The following is a 25,547-nucleotide window of genomic DNA, read 5'->3' as shown; positions in this document are numbered from 1 at the left end:
CATAGGTGTTATTCTTGATTCAGCACTCTCTTTTATACCTCAGTTAAATGAGGTAACCAGATCACCCCCCCCCCCCTTTTTTTAACTCTTCATCAGATTTAGATTTTAATGATAGCTTGCCTTGACTACAGTAGCTGCCTCCTATTCTCCCTCAAACATCTTCAGCTTATTTGGTCTACAGCCATTTGTTTATTGGGATTTATTAACTGCCCCAAGTCAGTGTTAAACTTCTATTAGGCCCTTGCTGGTCAGAACTCCTCTCCTCAAATCTCAGCATTGGCCTCCAGTCTCTGCACGAATTAAATGTAAGATTCTTGTCCTCTTACATTGAGTCATATATTCTGATTCACTGCTTTATTTATCCCCCTCATGTTCCCTCTTAACTCCCTTTGCTCCTCCCAGGCCTTTCTAGTTTCACTTCCCCTACCTTCTCACCTTCACTTAGATGCCTCTCATGACCACCTTTTTAATTAAGAATTTCAGAATACAATCTAAAGAACAAAAAGTAAGAAATCATAACAATGTATCTCTCAAGAAGAAAGAATAAGAAAATAATATGCAGAAGAATACTAACAGCTTACTATAGCCCCTATAATATAAGGTCAAGAGATGATAAAAAGAAGCAATCAGGAAGATAGCTTCCTAAACAAAATGGTACCTAACTAACTCATCCTAATATATGCTTTGGCAAAGGTAAATTATTACAAAGAACTTCAAGATGAGAGAGTTAAATAGGAAAAAAAATAGCAATTCTCAGAACAGGTAGTCAGGCATTGGTAGAGGAACCTCAAATAAAAAGTGGCCCCCATCAAAGTTATAAGCTTTCAATTGAACAAAGGCCTTATGCTACAATGAAGCTGACCATGTCACATCAGGGAAAAGCTGAATTTTATGCCAATAAAATGAAATACCTTTAAATTTAAAGTAAGACTTATATATCATGATCTTAGCTCTACGAATATTAGAATAGCCATACTGGGGCAGATTATTGGTCCATCTAGCCCAGTATCCTGCTTCTAGCAGTGGCCAATCCAGGTCACAAATACATGGCAGAATCCCAAATAGTAGCAAGATTCCATGCTACCAATCCCAGAGCAAGCAATGGCTTGCCCATATCTGTCTCAATTTCAGACTATGAACATTTCCTCCAGGAACTTACCAAACCTTTTTTAACCCAGGTATGCTAACTGCTGTTACCACATCCTCTGGTAGCGAGATCCAGAGCTTAACTATACATTGAGTTAAAAAAGATATTCCTTTCAGTATAAAAGTATTATCATGTAACTTCATTGAATGTCCCCCAGTCTTATTTTTCAAAAGAATAAACAATTGATTCACTTTTAGCCGTCCTACACCACTTAGGATTTGTAGTCCTCTATCATATCCCCCTGCCCTTCCCAGCCATTTATTTTCCAAACTGAAGAGCCATAACTTTAGCCTTTCCTCATATGAGTTCATTCCCTTAATCATTTTGTTGCCCTTCTTTGAACCTTTTCTTCTTTTTTGAGATACAGTGACACTGTACTTAAGGTGAAGTCGCACAATGGAGCAAAACAGAGGCATTATAGAATTGTTTGATTTTCTATCTCTTTCCTAATAATTCCTAGCATTCTTTTTACTTTTTGGCTGCTGCTACACACTGGGCAGAAGATTTTGGCATATTGTCTATGATGACACCTAGATCTTTCTCTTGGGTGCTGACTTTTAAGGTGGAACCTAATGCATCACTTTACATTTGTCCACATTAAATTTCATCTTGGAAACAAATCAAACGAGGAGGGCTGCCCCCTGAAAAATATTGAGAAGGTTCCAGGAAAATGGAAAGACTTGAACTCTCTGATTTTTATAATACAACAAACCCTCCCTCCTTTCATTTGCTACAGAATCACTACCCATGAGATAATGTAATTTAGAGATACCTGCTCCCTCAGTGGTAGGGAATTTGAGCACCTCAGAAAAATATTTTCTTAACAAAAACTCTTATTAGTGGAAAATTCAAAAAAGGTATATTTGTAGACCAACCACATTGTCCAGTGATTCCATCTTCTGAAGTAAAACTACAGTATCTTTGAATGTTTTTGGTTTATCTACTATGAAATTCCTTATCTGAGGTTTCATATTATAATATAACTTCTCCAGTTTCAAGTTCTGCTATCAAGTTTCCCTAATTTGCCCACTGCTGCCTTAGAAAAAAATACACAGCTGAAAAACAGAAAGGAACCTGAGGTTTCCTGGTTGTGAGGAAGCAATATCTACAGGAAAAACAACTGAAGGCAAAGACAGACTCCGAACTAGAAAGCAAGGAGCCCTGTTTAGTTTGCAACTGTAACAAGGCATTTGCAGATCCTCTAACTGGTACAACCACATTAGGCCCTACCATAAGGATCATGGGCTGTGGATCTACCTCCTGAACTTAGATGGTCCTGGCTGAGTCTGCAGGCTCAACAGCTTCTATGCAGTCTACAATGACATGTTTATCGATTGGTCCACGCACTTTGGGGTAGAGGTTTTGGCTTTTCTCAACCTCAAAAAAACCCCCTTCCACAGCTCTTTCATGGCTCCAAGGATCATGCCTCTTTGGTCATACCCTAACAGCCGTGTGCCATAGCAGTCCAACCTTTTATCCAGACCTACTCGTTGATGATGTCAGTTGGTCATTCCAGTCATCACAGGAAGCCCAACACTGCTGCCTGATGTCCCAGCCAGATAGCACTGAGCTCTCCTCTCTATCTCTATCCTACCTCTGCTTTTGTTTTACTTAGACCTGACACTTTGGAACTCCATTCCCCTGTATAACTACTGTGAAAGCTCATTTTTTTTTTAGTGAAGAAGGATGTGAAAATCTGGTTGGTTGAACTTGTCATTGAGTAGAACACCAAATTAGAGAGGTGATGCTTTCCTGTGCTGTATCCTTCTCTTGTTACTTTGCCTTGCCTTTTCCTCCTCCTCTGTATTTGTCACTGTAAGCTCCTTATCTTATGACTAGCAAATTTTTTTATACTGTAAATCACCTTCATAATAAACTTACACATCAAGAAGACAGACAGCTGATAAAAATTATCACTATCTCAAACCCAACTGAACACCACCAACAAATAGGATACATCAGTGCCAGATCGGCAGTTAATAAAACCACAATACTAACTGACTGGATTACAACTGACCATCTCGACTTCCTACTTATTAGCGAAACTTGGATCCATGATTCCAAAGATCCAATAATTTTAGCGCTCTGTCCTCCAGGATACAAAATTACCCACTGGACAAGAGAAGGAAAAAGAGGAGGAGGCATAGCAATAATGTATAAATCTCAATTCACAGTCACAACAACAGCAGAATCTATTCTTCCCAGCTCGAAATAGCTTCAGTCAGAATCAACCACTCCAACCTACGTGATCACCTAAACCTAATCTTATTTTACAGACCCCCAGGCAGCTGGCAAGATTCACAATCACACTTTCTGGGTTTCATATCGAATACTTGTGTTTCCACCCAGAACCTTCTCATAGCAGGAGACATTGATCTTCATCTTGAAGATACTAACTCAAGCAATGTATGCAAATGCAAGGACTTCCTCCAACTATGGGAGCTCTACTGGCCAAATATACAACCCACCCATAATAAAGGACATACACTAGATATCATTTCCCACAAATTCTCATCAGAATCAAATCTCAAACTAATAGACATAAAATGGACAGCCACGCCATGGTCCGATCACTACAGTGCAAACCTTTCCCTCCACTGGAGAACAAAAAAGACACAACAAAAACAAGAACAACAAACCTATACTACGAGAGGCAAAATAGACCCACTAATATTCTGGCAACAATTCTACACCAACGAATGGACAACACCTACTGACTCACCTCAATATCTCCAAGAATGGGACAACAGATGCAGAACAGTACTAGACAATATAGCACCACTTCAAACCAGAACCTCACATAGAAAAAACTCAAAACCGTGGTTTAGCGAAGAATTGAAAGAACTAAAAACGCAAGTCAGAAGACTAGAAAGAGCATGGAGCAAGAAAAAAGACGAACACACACTCAAAGACTGGAAACAACTACAAAGAAAATACAAATACACTATCAGACAAACTGAAAGAACATATTATAAAACCAAAATAGGACCAAACTACAAGGATACACACAAACTCTTTTCACTAGTAAATAATCTCCTAAATACCACAACGGTTACAACCAGCAACACAGACACCCCCGTCAGCAACCAATCTTGCGAAATACTTCAATGAAAAAATCACAAAGCTCCGACTCATGATACCTACCAATATAACGGATTACACAAACATACTCGAATGTCTAGACCCAAAACCCAGGGAATGCCCAGCAGATCGATCATGGACCAACTTTGACAAGCTCTCTTCTAACGAAATCTCACACTGGCTCAGAAAATACGCCACATCGCAATGCAAATTAGACATCTGCCCTACCAGCCTAATAAGATCTGGACCCAAACAATTCAAAACAGATCTCACAAACCACGTAAACCACAGGCTTCAAAATGGGCTCTTTCCCACGGAGAAAGGAAACATCCTACTTACTCCGCTGCCAAAATATGCTAAGAAAAGCACAATAGACCTAACCAACTATCGCCCAGTAGCATCTATTCCACTCATAACCAAACTCATGGAAGGCATAGTGACGAAACAACTTACTGAATACCTAAATAAACACTCAATTCTGCACGAGTCTCAATCAGGATTTCAGTCAAACCACAGCACTGAAACAGTCCTAGTGTCCGCAATGAAGGCATTCAAACAAGCAATTGCAACTGGTAACAACATACTCCTTCTACAATTCGACATGTCCAGTGCCTTTGACATGGTTAATCATGGAATACTGTTACATATACTAGAATACTTTGGAGTAGGAGGCACAGTTCTCAAATGGTTCAAAGGATTCCTGACCACAAGATCTTACCAAGTAACTACGAACGCGGACAGATCACCCCCATGGATACCTGAATGTGGAGTTCCCCAAGGATTCCCCCCTCTCGCCATCCTTATTCAACCTAATGATGATACCTTTAGCCAAACTCCTAGCCAATCAAAACCTCAACCCCTACATATATGCAGACGATGTCACAATTTATATCCCGTTCAAACATGATATAAATGAAATCACCAGCGAGATCAACCAAAGCCTCCAAATCATGTACAACTGGGCGGACGCATTCCAACTAAAAGTTAACACAGAAAAAACACAATGTCTTGTACTCACCTCACAACACAACACAACACAAAAAACGTCTCCACAATAATCACACCATATTGCTCTCTCCCTGTCTCACAAAACTTGAAAATTCTTGGAGTTACTATTGATCGAAACCTCACTCTCGACACCCACGTGAAGAATACGATGAAAAAGATGTTCCACGCCATGTGGAAACTCAAACGAGTAAAACCCTTCTTCCCGAGATACATCTTCCGCACCCTGGTACAGTCATTGGTAATAAGCCATCTGGACTACTGCAACGCACTGTTCGCTGGCTGCAAAGAACAGACTATCAAAAAACTCCAAACAGCCCAGAATACTGCTGCCAGACTCATATTTGGAAAAACTAAATATGAAAGTGCAAAACCACTAAGAGAAACTTCACTGGCTCCCACTTAAGGAACGCATTGTGTTCAAGATCTGCACAATTGTACACAAAATCATTCACGCAGACAGCCCAGTCTACATGCTAAACCTCGTGGACCTACCTCCCAGAAATGCCACAAGATCGTCTCGCAAATTTCTCAATCTGCACTTCCCCAACAGTAAAGGACTAAAATACAAGCTGATGCATGCCACCACCTTCTCATACACGAGCACGCACTTATGGAACGCACTACCTACAGACCTGAAAACAATCGACGAAATAACTAACTTTCACAAATCTCTGAAGACATATTTCTTCAACAAGGCCTACAAAGAGAACCTATAACCTCACTAATCCACTTCACCAACCCACCCTGCTTTGAAAGTTCACCTTCTATACTCAACCCTTATCACCCCCTTCTTTCTTCCTTTACTTAATCTCTGCACATCACCAATTGTATATGATATCCTGGGATGACAATGTCATAACAAAACTATGTAAGCCACATTGAGCCTGAAAATAGGTGGGAAAATGTGGGATACAAATGCAATAAATAAATAAAAATAAATTATGTTCAATTGATGGTATAGTAAACATATAATTAAATAACCCCGGTATTTATTTATTTAGATTTTATTCATACCTTTTTCAGTAGTAGCTCAAGGTGAGTTACATTCAGGTACACTGGATATGTCTCTGTCCCAGGAGGACTCACAATCTAAGTTTTTACCTGAGGCAATGGAGAGTTAAGTGACTTGCCCAAGATCACAAGGAGCAGCAGTGGGATTTGAACCGGCCACCTCTGGATTGCAAGACCGGTGCTCTAACCACTAGGCCGCCACTCCTATCAAATAAAGGTGGAACTTGAAATAAACCCACAGCTCATATTCTCCTATACCTACCACTCACTTAACCATAGGAGCCAACTTTTCAGAATTATTGGGGATGCTAAACCCAATGGAAATTACTTCTCCCTGAACATGGTCAAAAACTTTGTTCAATATTGGGGATGCTCAAGCACACACAGAGCTGGCTCCTATGCACTACAAACCACACAATTATATAACTTCACATCCACTACATATACTCTCCATACAAACATACAACCCATTTACTTCTATATCTACAGCCCACACTGTTGCAGTTCTGTTGATCAAAAAAGATGACGTGTGCATACAGCTTCTCAATGAGGGCAGTAGAATTCAAGAGCATGAGACTAGCACAGCGAATCTCTTAGGGAAAGAAGGGGAATTTAGTGCTGAGCAGATGGTGTGGATGGGTAGCAAGGATATACATTTTCATATTTCATGTTGTTTTGTTTTAGTGTGTACTAAAATTGGCATGCAGTAAATTAAAATAAAAGTTATAATAAGTAACCTTTTGACAAGCTTTTCATGCTTTCTGCCTTCCCACTCCCTCAATAATAAACAAGAGTTAAGTAACTGAAAAAGAGATCTGAGTTACCGTCATTAGTTAATTGTTGTTCAAAATGCACAGAAAAGTTATTTTAAAAGAAAATAATTAATGTTCTGATATTATATATCTGACCACAAACTATAAGTGTGCTTTGTAAATACAGTAATATAATGCTCAGTAATGAATTATCCTGTATGAAGCATATTTAAAGATTATATTGTGATATTTCATAATTTATTATTTAGTAGAATTAGCTGCCTACTTCATTGTAAAGCAAACAAAACTCCTAATTTATTTTTGGCCTTTATAGAGAAGACTGACTTTATTGAAAGACGTTGCACTGTAAGATTAAAAAGGACAAACTCGGCATCCCAACTCGTACATCAGACTAGGCAGAAAAAATCCACAGTAAAACCTGCAAAATGTTGATTAAAGTTAACTTTTCTTAGTTCCTCATTGTGTGGTTTATCTTTTTTGTTGTTCTTATTTTAGTGAAGAGATGAAAGTCCTTTTAGACCCTGAATATTTGGAACACGATGCCTAGTAAGATTAACTACTTTCTGCTTTTTCCTCTTTCTCTATATATATCTACGCAAATGAATACATATGTTGATGTTTATGTATACTTTTGTTGATTTCATTTTTACTTCTAATTATTTACTTTTTCTTCTGTAATTTCAGGAGGCATTTTTCAATTTACTTTTCAACTTTTCTTTTGTTACAGTGCAATGTTTTTAAGTATTATGAAGACTGCTGAAGTTTGGTTTTCAACTTTTGAGCATGACATGCCCAGGGTAAATATTAACTTTAGTTAACAGATTCACTTGTTCCAGTGAATCATATAATAGTAATGTGTGTTATTATTTGAGCATGGCAAGTTATATTACTTATATAAATCTGTTTACTATAGGGATAATTTTAAAAGCCATTTACATGTATAAAACTGATTTATTCATTGAAATAGATTATTATAGAATTGCCAGAAGTATATGCAGGTAAAAGTGTGCACATGGGGGTAATTCTATAATTATGCACCTACTTTCCTTTACAGAATACTAATGTAACCGGTACATATGTGTGTATGCGCTTAGGCATGAAAACGTATGCCTACCATACAACTAGCATAAGTATGTAGGCCTAATGTCAGATATATTTATAACTTTGAGTCCCGCTCATGCCACCCAGTCTCTGTCTATGTATATACTCACCTGTAAAATACATGCTATGTACATATTTACAGAATAGTGCTTAGGTTAGGCTGGTTTTTAGCATTTATGTTCTTACATTCCATTATTCTAATGATTTACATACCTGCTTTATAGAATTACACCCATAATGACATTTCATGCATACTGTTACCCTCGATGAGAGAGACATTTTTGGGGCAGGCTTATGGTGGGTTTTGGACTTATGCGCATATGTCTGGTTTTTAAAAAGTGTGTGCATACATTTTCTCAAAAGCATGCTGTGTATTAAATAACAGGTATAATAGTGGGTGTATAGTTTAAATGAAGTAATTTTCAAAAGGAAAGAATGAATGCATTTTCCTTTGAAAATTGGTGTAACTTGTGCATATAGTTGTACAGGTTAGGCAGCCTGCAATAAAATTAGAGGACAATCGTACAACAGATCACCAATTTATGAAGGACACACAAATGCCTATTTTCTAAAGACATGCATGTGTTTTTAAAAAATAGCAGCAGAAATCCTGGATAAAATAAACCCCTGTACATTTTTACCTGCTCAGAAGCAAGTGTAAATGTTCAAAAGTAAAATACAGGTATGCACATATTTTATAAGCAATACTTATAAATTGCAACTGCTCAAAATCCACCCCACGGACATCTACATTGAAATTCCTTAACATTTTTGTCACTCTGCTTACTTTTGTATTGGAGTAATTTTATGTGCATATGTTAGCATATATGCATGAAAGTCATTATAAAATTATCATCTATAGGGCTAGAGATACTAAAGTGCATTAACATCATTAAAAGCATTTTAATAAAAGGTCCAATTGCATAAGATGAATTAAATCTGACCAAGGTATGGATTCATGTCAAGCTAACATTCATTTTAAAGGTTGCACTATTACTAATTATATGAAATAAACCAATGCCTTCCAAATTTTATCCAGTTTTCAATTGTTTACTGAAAAACTGTACAGAAATTGCAGGTATTCAAATTATAACACAGCTTCATGGACTTCTGGTGGAGCCGAGCGGCAAGATGGCCGCGGTCTAAGAGAGCTCCGCTACACCGCTGACGGGTCCTCTATCCCCCCGCTCTCTGGACCCCCTCCGCAACAAGCTGGCGTTGCCCAAAGCTCCCCAGAACAAGTGGGTACCTCCGGAGGTCTCTTGGTGCACCCGGTAGTGCAGCGCAGCCGATGGCCGCGATACACGCGACCAGACCCAAAATGGCGGCCGGAGGCTCAGCGTGTAAGAAGGCGGAGAGTCAACAGCGCAGATGACCAGCGTGCGGAGTAAGAACTATGGGGTGTGATTTAGGGGAACCTGGAGGAGAAATAGTATAGCGGATACGGGGGAGCACGACTAACTGCACTTTCTTCTACCTTACCCCCACCCCCCCGACGAACGAGCAAGATCGGGGCACCGAAGCATCGAGCGGCCCAGTGCTAAACTCGCAATATCAGGGGCCAGGAACATTCAAACATGCATTAAAGTAAAAATCAGGCACTGTCTGCATCAGCATACATAATTCAGGAGAGGGTGCCGTGGCAGCGCAATTTAACTTTTCAACGGAGACCGCAACTGCCAGTGGAGAAGAAAAGAGCCATTATTAATGCTACAAGAGAGATTTAAAGCTATCAAGCACAAATAAGACTCTGGCACTCAATTTGCAGAATTTAAACAATTCATTTATACATTACTGCAGGGGTGCGCCGATAACTAATTAGCAGCGGGTCTCTCCCGCTAGCGGGCTGAAAAAAAGTTTGGGAGGGACTCGGGCCCACAGACTGGTAGCAGTGGAGAATTGGCTCCCAGAACTCGTGGAAAATTGACGGACGTGGGCCTGTGGGAACCTGCCCCAGCACACTACTGCAATATACATAGAAAAAGTGCCTGCATCACAAGACCAGACGCACAGATTCTGGCAAAAGACATAATACCCTCTGTATGGAGCAATTTCTGAGGCCTAAGTTAACAGGAACAACCCGAAGCGGGACCAAATACGATAAAGGGAAAAGTTCCCCATCATCCACAGGGGCCAAGATGGCAGAAGGGAAGCTTGAAAAGCTTGGGGATTTTTCCGAAAAACAGCTAGCACAGATAACCATGGCGGTTAGTGCCGCACTTAACCCAAGGTTTGACCTACTTGAACGTCAAATGAGCAGCTTAGAAGCTACCATGGCAGACACGGTGAGATGGGTGGGAGAGGCGGAAAGCAGAATCTCAGCGGTGGAAGACACGAGGGCACAGAGTATCCAAGATGTCACCCGTCTGATGGAACAACTTAAAGCACAGCAAGATAAGATTGAGGATATGGAGAACAGAGCACGAAGATGCAATTTGCGAATTGTTGGCCTGCCAGAAGCAATCCCTGAGAAATCACTGGGGCACCTGTGGAACAATGGCTTAAAAAAGAATTGGCCCTGTCAGACAGCTATGGAGAACTGTGTATAGAAAGGGCCCATAGACTTGGTCGCTGGCAACAAGGGCAACAACGGCCCAGGCTGGTGATTATTAAAGTTCACAATTACCTGCACAAAGAGGAAATTATGAGGGGCTTCAGATTGAAAAGGGACACCTTAAAATATGATGGGACCCCGATTAAAATCTTTCAGGATTACTCGGCCGGAGTACAAGAGCAAAGACGCCGGTTCCACCCACTTTGTACAACACTGGTAAATAGGAAGACACGGTTTATGCTGATCTACCCGGCGGTTTTGAAGATCCAACATGAAAATCGATGGCGTTCTTTCCACTCGGTCCCAGAGGCCCAACAGTTTATAGATTCTGAACTGTTGGTACCAGTTGATGCACCTCCATGATCACATCCCCAAAAGACTCATGTTGGAGTAAAAGACCTTGCCTTACTTACAGCCTTCAAAGAGAGCGGTGATGATGCAGGCATGCAAGTTATGTTATTTTGTTAATGCAATGTGGATTAAGAATTGTTATGTTAAAATGTTCCAAATGTATCAACTGCTGATCAGAGGGTTTCCCTGCCGGGCTATTAAGGAGGATTACACAGATAGCCTGGGGAAAAAGGGGGGGGGGGGGGAACTCCTTTTCGGGTTGAGGGGAGTGTGGGGGTAATGGGGGGGGGGAGTCACATAGCGGTATTACATCAATTGGAAGGAGAGAAGTTAAGGGTAAAGGATAGAGGGAAGGGGTTCGTATCAAGAGAGGGGTAGTGGGTGGGGGATGGGAGGGTCTAGAGGGGATTTAATATCTAGGGTGGGAGGGTTTCAGGTAAAATGGTCTGGGTCTCCAACTAAGGGCAAACAAAAGAACGAAACGTGTGTGTGCTGCCTGTGTCTGATAGATGGAGTGAGTACGAATGTGCAACAATTACAGCTGCTGGGGAGGGGCTGGGACCCGGTGGCTGAGTTTTTCAGGTGTACTATTATGGAATTAGTAAGCCTAAGCGATAACACATTGTAAAATAGTCACCTGGAATGTGGGAGGCATTTCGTCTCCCATTAAAAGGAAAAAGATCCTAGCACATTTAAAGCATCTCAATGCGGATATTGCGTGTCTACAGGAAACGAAATTGACGGCTGCAGAGCATGAAAAGCTAAAACAGGGCCGGGTGGGTCAGGTGATTCATGCATCCTCAGATGGGCGGAGGGGAGGAGTAGCAATCTGTGTCCACCGGCAACTGGCTTGCACGGTGGAGAAGGTTCTGCAAGATCCCAATGGGCGATTCATATTGATTAAAATGTGGTTGCAGGGGAGGGAACTATACCTGCTAAACGTATATGCCCCAACTCCCCCGGATGACTCCTTCTTTCCCAGATTATCACGGCAGTTGCTCCCTTATGAAAGTAAACATTTGGTGATTGCTGGAGACATGAATGTACTGATGGATCCAAAGATTGACTATTCTGGGGAGGGACACGGGGGGAAGGAGAACCGGAAGGGGTTTAGAATGTTAAAAGAATTTAGCAACTCACTCTCTGTAATAGATGCATGGCGGAATTTGCACCCGGATTCAAGAGAATACACACATCGGTCCAGAGCACACGGGACTTGGGGTAGAATAGATTATATGTTTACCTCACCAGCATTATTCACTTGTGTCCGAGACACTAAAATTGAAGAAATACTGATATCTGACCATAGCCCTGTCTGGTTGGAGCTGGAGGCGCCAGGAAGCTTCCAGCCGACCAGATGGTGGAGGTTCCCTAACTATCTAGTAAAAGATAAGTCTTTTCAAAAATTCCTGGTTAAAAAGTGGGAAGAATATGAATCGTTTAACAGAGAACACAAGTCTAACCCCCAATTGTTTTGGTGTACTGGTAAGGCGGTTCTCCGAGGGGACCTGATTGCCTTCGTTGCAAATAAGCGGAAAAAGAACACAGCTAGCCTCTTGCACCTGAATAGACAACTACAGAAGGCTAGACGCCGTTATATGGAGCGGCAAACTACAGCTAATAGGGAAGCCTACTTATCTGTTCAGGCAGCTGTGAATTCACTGTTGCATGAAAGAGTATTAAAAAATAGGATTTTTCAGAAGTATAGGTTCCACAGATTTGGAAACAGAGCAGGGGGTATGTTGGCTCGGATAGTTCGGAAGCGGGAAGGGGGCAGAACCATATCGGCTCTGAAAGAAAAGGCGGGAGGCCTTACTAATAGCCCAGATAGGATTCTCCAAACACTCCAGGAACATTTTGCACAACTATACACCGCTGAACATTCGGTTGGGGAGGCACAAATGAGTGATTTTCTCAGAAGGGCTCGAATGCCAAAGCTTGGAGAGTTAGATATAGCATGTCTGGAAGCCCCCATTCAGCCCAAAGAGTTAATGGAGGCTATAAAAGGGTTGAAGTCATTCTCGGCACCAGGGGTGGATGGGTATTCAGGAGAATTTTATAAAATGCTACAGTCCCAATTGATAAGGCCACTTTTTGAGTATCATCAAGCGGTGATACAAGAAGGGAAATTTCCATTACTCGAAAACACTGCATGCATATCACTATTGTTGAAACCTGGGAAAGTTGTCGAAGAGCCAGAATCCTACAGGCCTATTTCGTTAATTAATGTTGATATTAAGCTTTTAGCAAAGATTCTGGCTACACGACTCAGCAAGTGTTTACCCAGTGTGATTGAACCGGCACAAGTGGGATTTATCCCCAAAAGGCATTCTGTCGTGCATATTCGGAGAATATTACTTGCAATGGCCCAGTGTCGGTTCAATGAGAAGCCTGGGATTTTGGTGAGCCTTGATGCCACTAAAGCTTTTGACAGGGTAGGGTGGGACTTTTTGTTTTATATGTTGGATTGGATAGGACTCCCTGCTGGAATAAGACAAGCAATTGAGGCTTTATATACCGGCATGGAAGCACATATAACAGCTAATGGGGGGCTCTCGACAGGGTTTCGGATAGGTAGGGGAACGCGGCAGGGTTGCCCCTTGTCCCCACTCCTGTTTGACTTAACGTTAGAACCACTACTACGCCTTTTAAACTCTGACCCTAGAATCAGTGGAGTACAATTGGGAGAGCAAGAGGTCCGTGCTTTGGCTTATGCCGACGACGTCCTCTTGGTGCTGACCAACCCACGGGAGTCATTTGAGGCAGCCTTGACACTGATTGAGGAGTATGGGCTGCTGTCGGGATTTGACCTCAATCTCTCTAAATCCTGTGCGATGCCCATGAATACGGGTACCGAACCATATTGGCAAGGGGAGGCCCCTCTTAGGTGGGAGACAACAAAAATGAGGTACCTGGGGGTGTACATTCCTAGTGATAGGTCCACCATGTATAGAGATAATATAACCCCATTGATAGAGATGACTAAAAGCAAATTGATGATGTGGAGGGAGCTGCCACTTACTATTTGGGGTAGAATAGCACTATTCAATATGGTGGTTGCTCCCAGGTGGCTATATGTTTTTCAACAATTACCACTCTTTTTGAAGCACAAAGATGACAAGCAGTTACAGCGCCTAATACAAACATACCTGTGGCAGGGGAAGAAACCCAGAATACCTTATAACCAGATAACGGTCCCAAGGGAAGGGGGTGGTATGGGGCTTTTAAACATCAAATTTTTGGCGATCGCGAGTTCCATGCGACATATAAATGATTGGTATCGGGGGACATCTGATTTCTCCGTCACGTCGGTGGAGACCTCGGTGTTTTCAGATATACATTTCAGTCATTTGCTCCACTCCGGTGCCCCGCTGCCCACTGCAGCATTTCAGAGGCACCCATTATTAAAATCTCTTAGGGACACTTGGAGGTGGGTGTGTAGACGTTATCATTTCTCCCCCCGCGTGTCCCCTTGGCTGTCAATATGTGATAACCCAGCATTTCCCCCAGGTCAGGGGGTCAGTACATTTAGTAGTTGGGCAAAAAAGGGGTTCATATATCTGGCACATATAGTTTCAGAAGAGGGACGAATTCATGCGTATTCAGAGCTCCAATCCAGGCACGGGATTCCTCCGACACATCGCTTTGCATATTGTCAGTTGAGCCATTATGTAGCCTCACTAGAGTGGACAGATCTTACGGAAGATGTGGTGGAGGTCCTCTCAGAAGAGTTTACTCTGGGAGCACAGCTCTCGGTGCCGTTGAAATTCCATCACCAACAACTTAAAGACACCACAGCAGAGTTAGATTTCCGGCGGCTAGCACGAGAGTGGTCAAGGGATCTGGGCTGTACACTCACTGAGGAGGAATGTAGGTCATATTTGAAATCTATTTACAAACAGCGGCTTTCCATTCCGCAGAGGGAGCGGCTATATAGGTGGCTGCTTAGAACGCATATATCTCCGCAGAGAGCACAGAAGGCGGGGTTTACTGCAGCAGATACATGCCCAAAATGTAACCAGAATGCGGCATCTCTAGGCCACATGTTCTGGAGTTGTCCTTATGTGGATCGGTTCTGGAAACAAGTTATAAAGGGGATAGACCAACTATGGAATTGTACCCTCGTGTGGGAACCTTTAATTTTATTTAATATCTTTAAGTACACTGCAGATCCCCCAGAAGGCTTCAAAGCATTTGCAAAGGTAGCAATCTATTTTGGAATAACTACCATATTGCAATTCTGGAGAGCGAAGGAAACACCCCCACTGCAGATATGGCGCTCGCAATTAGTGAGGCAAATGAGAATAGATAGGTGTGGAGTGCCTGATTTGGAAAGCCCTGTGGGCCTCAGGTTCAGGGCACAGTGGGAGCCACTTTGGGTCACACTCACAACTAAAGCGCGTAGTTTACTGCTGAATTTTTGACCCTTCCAAGATGCTCTTTTGACCCGTCACTAGGCGGGGAACTTGTTGATAGTGATGCTATTGTGTATTTCTCTCTGACAAATAGGACCTCTGGTTTAAACTATACCACTTTGGCAGTCCTTTAGGTATATGGGATGATGTGACAGGCACCACCGCATTTGTTATTGGTGAGAGACCTGAACAATACATAATGTTGAAGTTGTAGGGACCACAGGGGGGGACTGGGTAGAGGGTGGGACTGGGGGGATAGGAGAATAGGCTCTGGTAGGGAGGGAGGGGGAGAAAATATAAATGATGTATTGTAATTTCCTGTGTTGAGCATACAGTGTTAGACGACAACCTTTTGTATGTAATTTCTTTGGCAAGTATCTGTTCAATTGTCAATCTTTTATTAATAAAAATGATTTAAACATAACACAGCTTCATTATTGCCCATTTTGACTAATATTTCTTTAACATAGTCTTGATAACTTCAATACTCAAAACAAATAACTTTACATGTTTAAAACCAATATGTCTAAATTTTCATCTTTGTGCTATTATTATATTATTTGGATTATCTCATGTATTTTCATTGGTAGCTCAAGATACGTTATAGTGAAAGATAAGGTGACTTGTCCAAGGTTACAAAGAGCATCAGTAGGCTTTTGAACCCTTACTTCTCTGGGTCCCACTCTACTGCTCTTACCAGTAAGTTACTCCTCCACTTGTTAAGAGGTTCTAGTTGTAAGCCATGGCCAACCAGGCCTACTGTCTCCTCCTCCTCCTGCTGATTATCTATCTATCTATCTATCTATCTATCTATCTATCTATCTATCTATCTATCTATCTATCTATCTATCTATCACATTTGTATCCCACATTTTCCTACTGATTGCAGGCTCAAAGTGGCTTACAATAGTACTGTAATAAAGTTGCAATGCAAAGAAGTACAATTTTGCAAATTAAGAAACAAGGTAGGAATAACAATTGAACAGCAATAGTTATTAAGCAAGATAGAATTAACAATTAATCAATAATAAAATGAGGAAGATAATATACTTTCTGTGGTGCTACTGGACATATGCAGCACTGTACAAAAACACTTAAGAATGACAGATTACACAGACTACCACTTTATTAAGTGACCACAGCTTTTTTAATGATATGACTAGGGACTCTGACCTAGGTATTCAAACTTTGTTGTATGTCTGTCTATACCCAATCCTCCTCAGGAAGAGAGAAGAAACTCACAAGTGTATATCTGCTTACAGAACCATTGGTCCCCTTGTTCAACAAGACTACAGTCTTCTCGAGGAGGTACTCCTGGTCTAATGCTACTGGGCAGATCACCACATTCAAACAAGGCTGCCAGCCATCTGGACTATGCACATGACTTCACTGAGGTCCCCAGTATGCCTTTCCATTGGTAGACAGACCCCAGTCATGTTAGAGAAGTCTGTAGTCAGTCCTCATAGCAGTCATGGCCCTCAACCACCAGCCTTTAGGACTCACTCTTGCCTTCTGTCAAAGCAGAACCAGGTTGCGCACTGCAAGAGCCCTGCATAAACCCCACCAGCACCATACCACAAATAGAATCTGAACCCACCAAAATAAAAACTCAAGAAACCAGCACCCATTGACCCCCATCTCTCTCTGTCCTATACCCCTCTATATTTAACCTACTCCCTATTCTACTCCTTCATTTCCATTTTCTGTACTTACCCCCTCAGCACTCATCTACCTTCACCTGTCTTTTCCTCACCAGCCCCAACTCTTTTCCTAGTCTCAAACCAGTTCTTCTCTATTATCCCCATCCAGTCTTTCGTTATCCCTCTTTTACCATCTTCACCTCATTTCCACACCCTCTTTACAGATACTTCTTTTCACCTTTTTCCTGTCATTTCTCTTATTTGCCTTTTATCTTCTTTTAATTAATTTTATTTCTCCTTTTTCCTCCATATAGTTACATCTCTAGTCCTTTCACCTGACTCTCATTCTTATCTTTCAACTACCTTCTAGTTCATTTCCACTGTCTGTAATCATTGCCTACTCAGCCTCATCTACCTCTGCCTCTCATCCCTCACTAACCCTATTCCTTCTCTGTCTGTCATTCATCTCCTCTCTACATATAGGCCCTTTTTTATGTCTTGCCCCCGTATACAGGCTCCCATTCCCCATTTTCCGTCTCCTTTTCCAAGTTCTCTTACTTTTTATTTATTTATTTATATATTTATTTATTTATTTATTGCATTTGTATCCCACATTTTCCCACCTATTTGCAGGCTCAATGTGGCTTACAGAGTTTGTTATGACATAGTCATTCCATGATATCAGATACACTTAGTATTGTATAGAGATTAAGTAAGGGAAGAGAGAAGGAAGGTGTTAGGCAGGATAGTATGGAAGGTGGACTTTAATAATTGGAAGGATTGGTGAGGTAGTTTCGTGAGTCTATGGGTTCTCTTTGTAGGCCTTGTTGAAGAGATGTGTCTTCAAAGATTTGCGGAAGTTGGTTATTTCGTCAATAGCTTTCAGGGCTGTAGGTAATGCATTCCACAGCTGCATGCTCATGTAAGAGAAGGTGGTGGCGTGTATCAGCTTGTATTTTAGTCCTTTACAGCTGGGGAAGTGCAGATTGAGAAATTTGCGGGATGATCTTATGGTGTTCCTGGGAGGCAAGTCCACGGGGTTTAGCATGTAGATTGGGGCATCTGTGTGAATGATTTTGTGTACAATCGTGCAGATCTTGAACGCAATGCGTTCCTTGAGTGGGAGCCAGTGAAGTTTCTTTCTTAGGGGTTTTGCACTTTCGTATTTGGTTTTTCCAAATGTGAGTCTGGCGGCGGTATTCTGGGCTGTTTGGAGTTTTTTAATAATCTGTTCTTTGCAGCCAGCGTACAGTGCGTTGCAGTAGTCCAGATGACTTATTACCATTGACTGTACTAGGGTACGGAATATGTATCTCGGGAAGAAAGGTTTTACTCTTTTGAGTTTCCACATGGAGTGGAACATCTTTTTCGTTGTGTTCTTCACGTGAGCATCGAGTGTGAGGTTTCGGTCAATGGTAACTCCAAGAATTTTCAGGTTTTGCGCAACGGGGAGAGAGCAGTATGGTGTGGTTATGGTGGAGTAGTTGTTTTTGTTGTGTTGTGAGGTGAGTACAAGACATTGTGTTTTTTCTGCGTTGAGTTTTAGCTGGAATGCATCCACCCAGGAGTGCATGATTTGAAGGCTTTGGTTGATCTTGTTGGTGATTTCATTTAGATCGTTTTTGAACGGGTTGTAAATCGTGACATCGTCTGCGTATATGTAGGGATTAAGGTTTTGATTGGTTAGAAGTTTGGCAAAAGGTATCATCATTAGGTTGAAGAGAGTTGGTGATAGGGGGGATCCTTGGGGAACTCCACATTCAGGTATCCATGGGGGTGATATGTCCGCGTTCGTTGTTACTTGGTATGATCTTGTGGTCAGAAATCCTTTGAACCATTTGAGAACTGTACCTCCTACTCCGAAGTATTCTAGTATATGTAGTAGTACTCCATGATTAACCATGTCGAAGGCGCTGGACATGTCGAATTGTAGGAGGAGTATGTTGCTACCAGTTGCAATTGCTTGTTTGAATGAGTTCATTGCGGATACTAGTACAGTTTCGGTGCTGTGATTTGACCGAAATCCTGAGTGTTTATTTAGGTATTCCGAGAGTTGTTTCGTCACTATGCCCTCCATGAGTTTGGTTATGAGCGGGATAGATGCTACTGGGCGATAATTGGTTAGGTCCATTGTGCTTTTCTTAGCATCTTTTGGCAGCGGAGTAAGTAAGATGTTTCCTTTCTCCGTGGGAAAGAGACCATTTTGAAGTCCACCATATGAGAGGGAATAAACAAAGAATACTGGAGACAAGTAACTTCGAAGAACTACATAATCTCAAAAGGCAAATCACTGACATCATATCCAATGGCCTTCAGTTAACTAGTAGCATAATACCAAACTGGAGAACAAAAACAAATCAATCTACTGAGGGGTAGAAGAACTCAGCAGATGTTTGTCAGCAAGAAACAGGGATAACTGGGAGGCTTCAAAAAAGATGTATTTCATATCCTTGTAATTCAGTAGGTAAAAAGGGCCCTGTGGTAGTGGCGGGGTCCATTTCTGCCATATGCCAGGTCCTTTTTTACTGCAGCGGGTAAAAAGCTCCTAAAAAAGACATGGTCATGCGGTAAGATTATTTTTACCACGTGGCCATCTGGGGTGGGGTGGGGTGGGGAGCTGTGACCAGGCACTGTGTGAATTATTTTCTGTACTGCCAGAAATGGCACGTGCTCAAGGCGGAACTACCCTCTTAAAGAGGTATAAAACTACTACCAATCTGTGAGACCCTAGGCGTTAAAAGCAAAAACTGCTGCCGCCTCTTTTGTGTGGTGTGTGCCACATCCAGAAAAATTCTGATTTTAAGACCACAAAATATAGATTGCATTGAGAGAAAATAATTCACAAGGTTTTATCAAGGTCCAATTGCAAATGCATAGTCACAATCATTGTAGGAGAAGCTTGTTGCTCAATATAGGCTCTTTTTGCAAAAGCACACACACTAAAAATAAGCATGCACTAAATGCTAAAGACACCTATATATTCCTATGGGCTTCTATCATTTAGCACAAGCTAAAAACGCTACCGTGCCTTTTGTAAAAGAACCCCTATATGTTTCCTGGACCATAATTAAACCCATTTCCTTAACTTTAGCAGGGTCTAGAGAATCCGTTGAGACCCCAGGAGCTGACTGTTTAGGTTTTACCAGTATATAATATGCAGCAATCAAGGGGGGAACAGAGGTCTCTGAAAATTTCCCCTAAATATTTATGGAACATTTCTCTAGGAGATACACAGTAGAACTGCATTATAAGGGACTTCTGGGGACTGATAAAAATAGTTCCATTTTCAGTGTCATTTATTATGGTGATTTTTGCTTCCAGTCGTCAGTCAGTTCACCTATTGCATAACCACCGTGTCAGTCTCTTATATACATGGTTCAATGAAACCTTGGGACTGTATAAAATGGTCTCTTATAACCAGAAGTCCACTGTAACTGAGTCAGTCTCTTATATACATGGTTCAATGAAGCCTTGGGATTGGGTAAAATGGTCTTTTATAACCAGAAGTCCACTATAACCGAGTTGAAATATTTCGGATGTCCTATTCTTCAGCCGGAACTAAAAATTTAGTCCACTGTATCCAAGTGTCCCTTATAACAAAGTTCTACTGTATATGACACTTTTGGGAAATTAAGCGCAGATTTTTATTCCTCATCTGATTTTCTATAACTTCAAATTTACGTTGGAGCAGGTTCAGGTTAAATTTATTTGGTACTCCACAAAATTTTCAAAAAGAAATCTAAGCAGTTCACAAGGTAAAAAATATATAGGGGAGGGGGGGGAAGACAACAAATTAAACAAATATCACATCACATACATATGAAACAAAAGGCTGATGGGAACAGGAAAGTGTTACAGTATGAACAGAGGTAAATATCTGGGACGAAAAACATAGGAAGGGAGCATAATTGACTGATTCCGAGACACATAAGCGATACTCAAACTGAAAAAGAGGTCTGATATTATTGGGGCCAGTAGAAAACACCAGAGAAAAATAATGTTTTAATTATTGTTTGAATTTGGTGAATGATCCTTTGAGTCTCAGATATAGAGGGAATGTTGTTATTTGGACCAACTACATTGAAACACGACGTTCTAATAGTGTCCAGGAAGACCTTGCAGATGGAAGAAAATGACAAAAAAGCGTAGGGCCCTAGTGGGAGAATAAGGAACAAGTAAGCTAACAAGAAAGGAAGGTAGGCCTGAAGATTGTGTCTGGTGACAATATTAATTTTGAAAGAAATCCAGTAAGATATTGGGCGAATATATATTCTGAAACCAGGAGGGGAGTGACATGATCAAACATTTCATGGCCAGGTAGAAGTTTGACTGGCATTTCGTATCAACTGAAGTCTGTGAATTTGATAGGCAGGTAAACCTACATGGAGAGAGTTGCAGTGATTTGGTTTAGATAAAACCAAGGAGTGGAGGAGAATACAAAGAGAACTAGGTTCCAGAAAAGAGAGGATAGAACGGATACATCTGAGAATGAAAAAAGAAGATGACACTATCTTTGAAACATGGGGCTGCAAAGACAGAGTGTTATAAAAAGTGACACCCAGGATTTTTGTAGATGTGGAATAAAGTAGAGGGTTCCCCTTAATAGTGAAGTTTGGGAGAACTATATCAGATGAATGGGAGTTAAATATCATAGCAACAGTTTTAGTTGGATTGAGCCTCAATCTATTATTAGTTGACCAATCTGCGACTGTATCAAGTTTGCTGGAAATCAGTGAGTAGCTAGAGGAAGAGCGAGAGTTAAATGAGAGAAGAAGCTGAATATCTTCTGCATAAATAAATAAAGTCCTAAATTGAAGTAGTAGAGTTAAAGGTGCCCAGAATATATTGAAGAACATTGGACCCAAGATTGATCGCTGCGGTACCCCTGATGTTAAGGGCTAAGGAGAAGAGGAGGAATTACAGTAATAAACTATGTAGGAATGCTCAGACTGGTAAGAATGAAACCACTGAAAAGCTACATCAGTAATATTTAAATCTTGGAGACAGTGCAAGAAAAGAGAGTGGTCCACAAGTTCAAAGGCAGCTGACATGTCCAAGGAGACTAGGACATCTCCTCTCCCACCATTCATGGTGACTTTGATATAGTTTGTCAACCCCAGGAGGGAGTGATCAGTTAAATGGTTAGAATGAAAGCCAGTTTTGCGGAGATGATGTGCATCGGTGCAGTCAAGAAAGTCAGAAAGCCACCTGCGCTGACTGTGACCCTGACAAACACATTAAAAGTTTTACTTCCTGCTGCAGTAGTCCTTCATTAAGGCAGAATTCTGGTGGAAAACAGAATCTGCCTTTGTCTCAGTTAATTGTACCCAATCAGCTGTTGTCTTAACTTCTGTTTCTTGAGTATTCAGTATAGTGATAAAAAGTCAGAATTTTGTTTATAAAATAAAGAAAACTGCATGGACAGCTGCTTACCAAGCTCTTGTATTGCTAACCGTATGTAGTCCAAGGATTCCTGGGCTGGCTATGCCAAAGTGAATATAGGTGGATGACTATTCTTTGTGCCTTCCAGGTTAACCTCCAGCTCGGATGCCTCCAAACATTCAGTAGGGGAAAATACTCTGCCTCTATTCACTGCTCACTCTCCTTCTGTGCTGGCTGCAACCCCAATAAACACAGTCGGGGTTTCACTTCCTGCCACAGTTGCAGCTCTTCCTGCAGCAGGATTGGAAGGTGGCTGCCAATCTACTGGTCTCAATGTTTCCGAAGCCAAGGGAGCAACCCCAGTGGTCTCCTCAGAGGCTCCCAATGGCAAAGCACTGGATGCTCCAGCCAGAGATGGGCGATGTAGATGTCGATCCATGGGACCTGAAATGGGAGGAGCTGATCAGGCAACAGGATCAACTCGACTGCTACCCTTCCTCTTCTTCCCATCACAGATAATCCAGTATGAGGACAAACCACGATGTTCAGAATGTGTTGCTAGCCATCTTTCCCCACCCCCTGCAGTTCTTCAAAACAGATGTACTTCTACACAACTTGTACGTTGCAGAGTTGTGAAGTCGACTGTCCTTGTTCTATTAGTACATTTCTGCTTACTCTGGCTGTGTTCCTGACTTTGGCATTGAGTTTGTATGAGTACAGGAGGTAACTTTTCACAGGCTTTCATCGCCAAAAATTTGGTCCTTGATGATACCTAGCCAGATCTGGAAAAGACCCAGTAACCAAGCCAGAGGCAGGGTAAGGACTATTAATATTGGGAAAGGAAGATTAGACAGGAAACCCCCAAACCTTTATTTTTATTTACTGGGCAGCTATTCTACACAGTACGGGAATCCTACGCAGAAGAAACACTATAATGTAAAATAACTAGCACATAGTCTTGTGGACAAAAAGAATCAACAAGACGAGACCGCTGCAGTATGTGTAGCTCATCATGGAAGTGGTCAGAAGAAGAGCAGCTTGGAGATTTTTCACTAGTTTAATCTTTTATGTAGAAATGACCCAAAATGGCTGGGTTTCAGCACAAATGCCCATGTCAGGGGCTTTATGGTTTTCAAAGGAGCAAGTAGGTCACCAACCGCACAGCATTGTGTTTGCTTTCCTTTTTCCAGACAAATATTTTTGTCTTGCCATGGTGTCAAGCAGTCTGTTGCCCCATTATAAATTGAGGAGAACTTGTTAGCATTTGTTTTGATCAAAGAAAGCAAACACAGTGCTGTACTTTGATGTATCTTTCATATCATCTTGCAGACTACTGCCTCATCTGTTCCATCTGACTTCCAAGAAACTACACATCCTACCCTAAGCAATTGCTTCTCCTCCTTCAATCTTCCAGCACTCCAAACTTTCTCTCAGGCGTTTGACACTATTTGATCAACTACTGCACCACATAACCCACTTTCGTCTACGTTCTTTAAACATTTTGAATATCTGTTCTTTACATTTATTCATGCTATGATCATGAACTCTTCAGCCTCTGGTCACTTTCCTACTTCCTGAAAAACAGCCTTCATTCGTGCCGTGGTCAATGATCCTAAATTTGACCACTTGGCAGTCTCAAATTTTTGTTCAATTGCCCAATTACCATTGATGGCAAAACTAACAGAAAAGATTGTACTTACCCAGTTTGAGGATCTTGTGGAATAAACAAATGTACTACACCCTAACCAGATAGATTTTCATAGGTCTGGTAACACAGAAACAGCTCTTTTAGGACTTGCCTGCACCATTCTGCAAGACCTGGATAAAGACAACATCATGGTTCTCATCTCCTCGATCGCTCTGCTACTTCAATCTAGTTGACCACATCTTCCTTCTGACAAAACTTCATCACAGGGGTTCTCAACCCAGTCCACAAGACACACCTAGCCAGTCAGGTTTTCAGGATATGCATGAAATAGACTTGCATGCCTTACCTCCATTGTGGTGGAATACAGTTTGTTTAACCTATTGTTGCGTGCTGTGGAAAAAAAACCCTAGTCTTTCAAGACTGTGGAATCCACTTGGGAGCCTTTTGAAATAGAATTCTCCCCTATGGGACTTAAGTTTGAATTGTTATGTGCCTATCCTTATTGTGCCCCAGTCTGGTTCTCTATTCTATTTGGTATATTCACTTGTGTGATTGGAAGGATTGATAACCTAGAGTTAACTAAAATGTAGCAAATGAAAATGAAATGAAAATTATCAGTACAGAGCAGGGATTCTCAATCTTTTTTATTCCATTACCCTTTTAACTGCTGAATGAAACCCTCACACCTCCTTCCTAATCTACGTGTCCACTAGTGACTACAGACGGCTACTTGTCACTAATGGTTAGCCACTAACAGTGCTAGCTGCTAACATGTCAAAAGAATTACAGTAGTACACAGTTATACTACCAATACCTGTCCTAATAACTGTCTAGAAAGGTTCAATAAATTGCCTCAGATTTCAAGACTCTTCTCTGCACCCAGTGTGACCTCCTTTCACATCCCTAAGGGGTGCAGGCACCACTGCTTTAAGAACCCCTGGTATATTCTCAACTTTATTCTCTATTCCTTTCCAAATAATTCCAAACATTATTTCCCTTTCTTTTTTCTTTAACACCGTCTCCCATTGTGCTGAAGATTACAGGGTATGGTCCACAATACCTGTATGGTCCACAATACCTCCAAGGTTCTTTTCCAGGAAAATGGCTATTATAGCATTACACAAGGTTATACACGTGTAAATATAGGTACACCAATAGATAGCTTCTGTAGCTTGCGCATAAGTATTCCTGGGGCATAGGTTAGGTAGCACTAACATGGATTTGCGATGTACTGTATGTATATACACATTCACAGTTATACCTACCTGACAGCAAGTATAAATTTATGTAAGAGCTTTTTTGTGCTATTGGGTGATATTCTGGGAGGCTGTTTTATAAATGTCCATAGGTGCCTACTATGTTGCCTATGTTAAGTATATGCTTTTACTGCAAATATTTTAGGTGTTCTGTTATGAAATTATCACCCCCCCCCCCCC

The 25,547-nt window shown here is 41.3% G+C and overlaps 1 protein-coding gene across 1 annotated transcript in view; it reads left to right on the top strand.

Moving 5' to 3' along the window:
• Window positions 1-25,547, top strand: part of TBC1D5 (TBC1 domain family member 5) — a 1,081,936-nt gene that overhangs the window by 720,775 nt on the left and 335,614 nt on the right. The window contains 2 exon segments of the mRNA XM_030202651.1: window positions 7,516-7,566; window positions 7,748-7,817. Coding sequence (XP_030058511.1) covers window positions 7,516-7,566; window positions 7,748-7,817 — 121 coding nt within the window.

This window comes from Microcaecilia unicolor, chromosome 1 (assembly GCF_901765095.1).
Source record: "Microcaecilia unicolor chromosome 1, aMicUni1.1, whole genome shotgun sequence".
Taxonomy (NCBI): Eukaryota; Metazoa; Chordata; class Amphibia; order Gymnophiona; family Siphonopidae; genus Microcaecilia; species Microcaecilia unicolor.
This window is presented reverse-complemented; position numbering and strand designations above follow the sequence as displayed.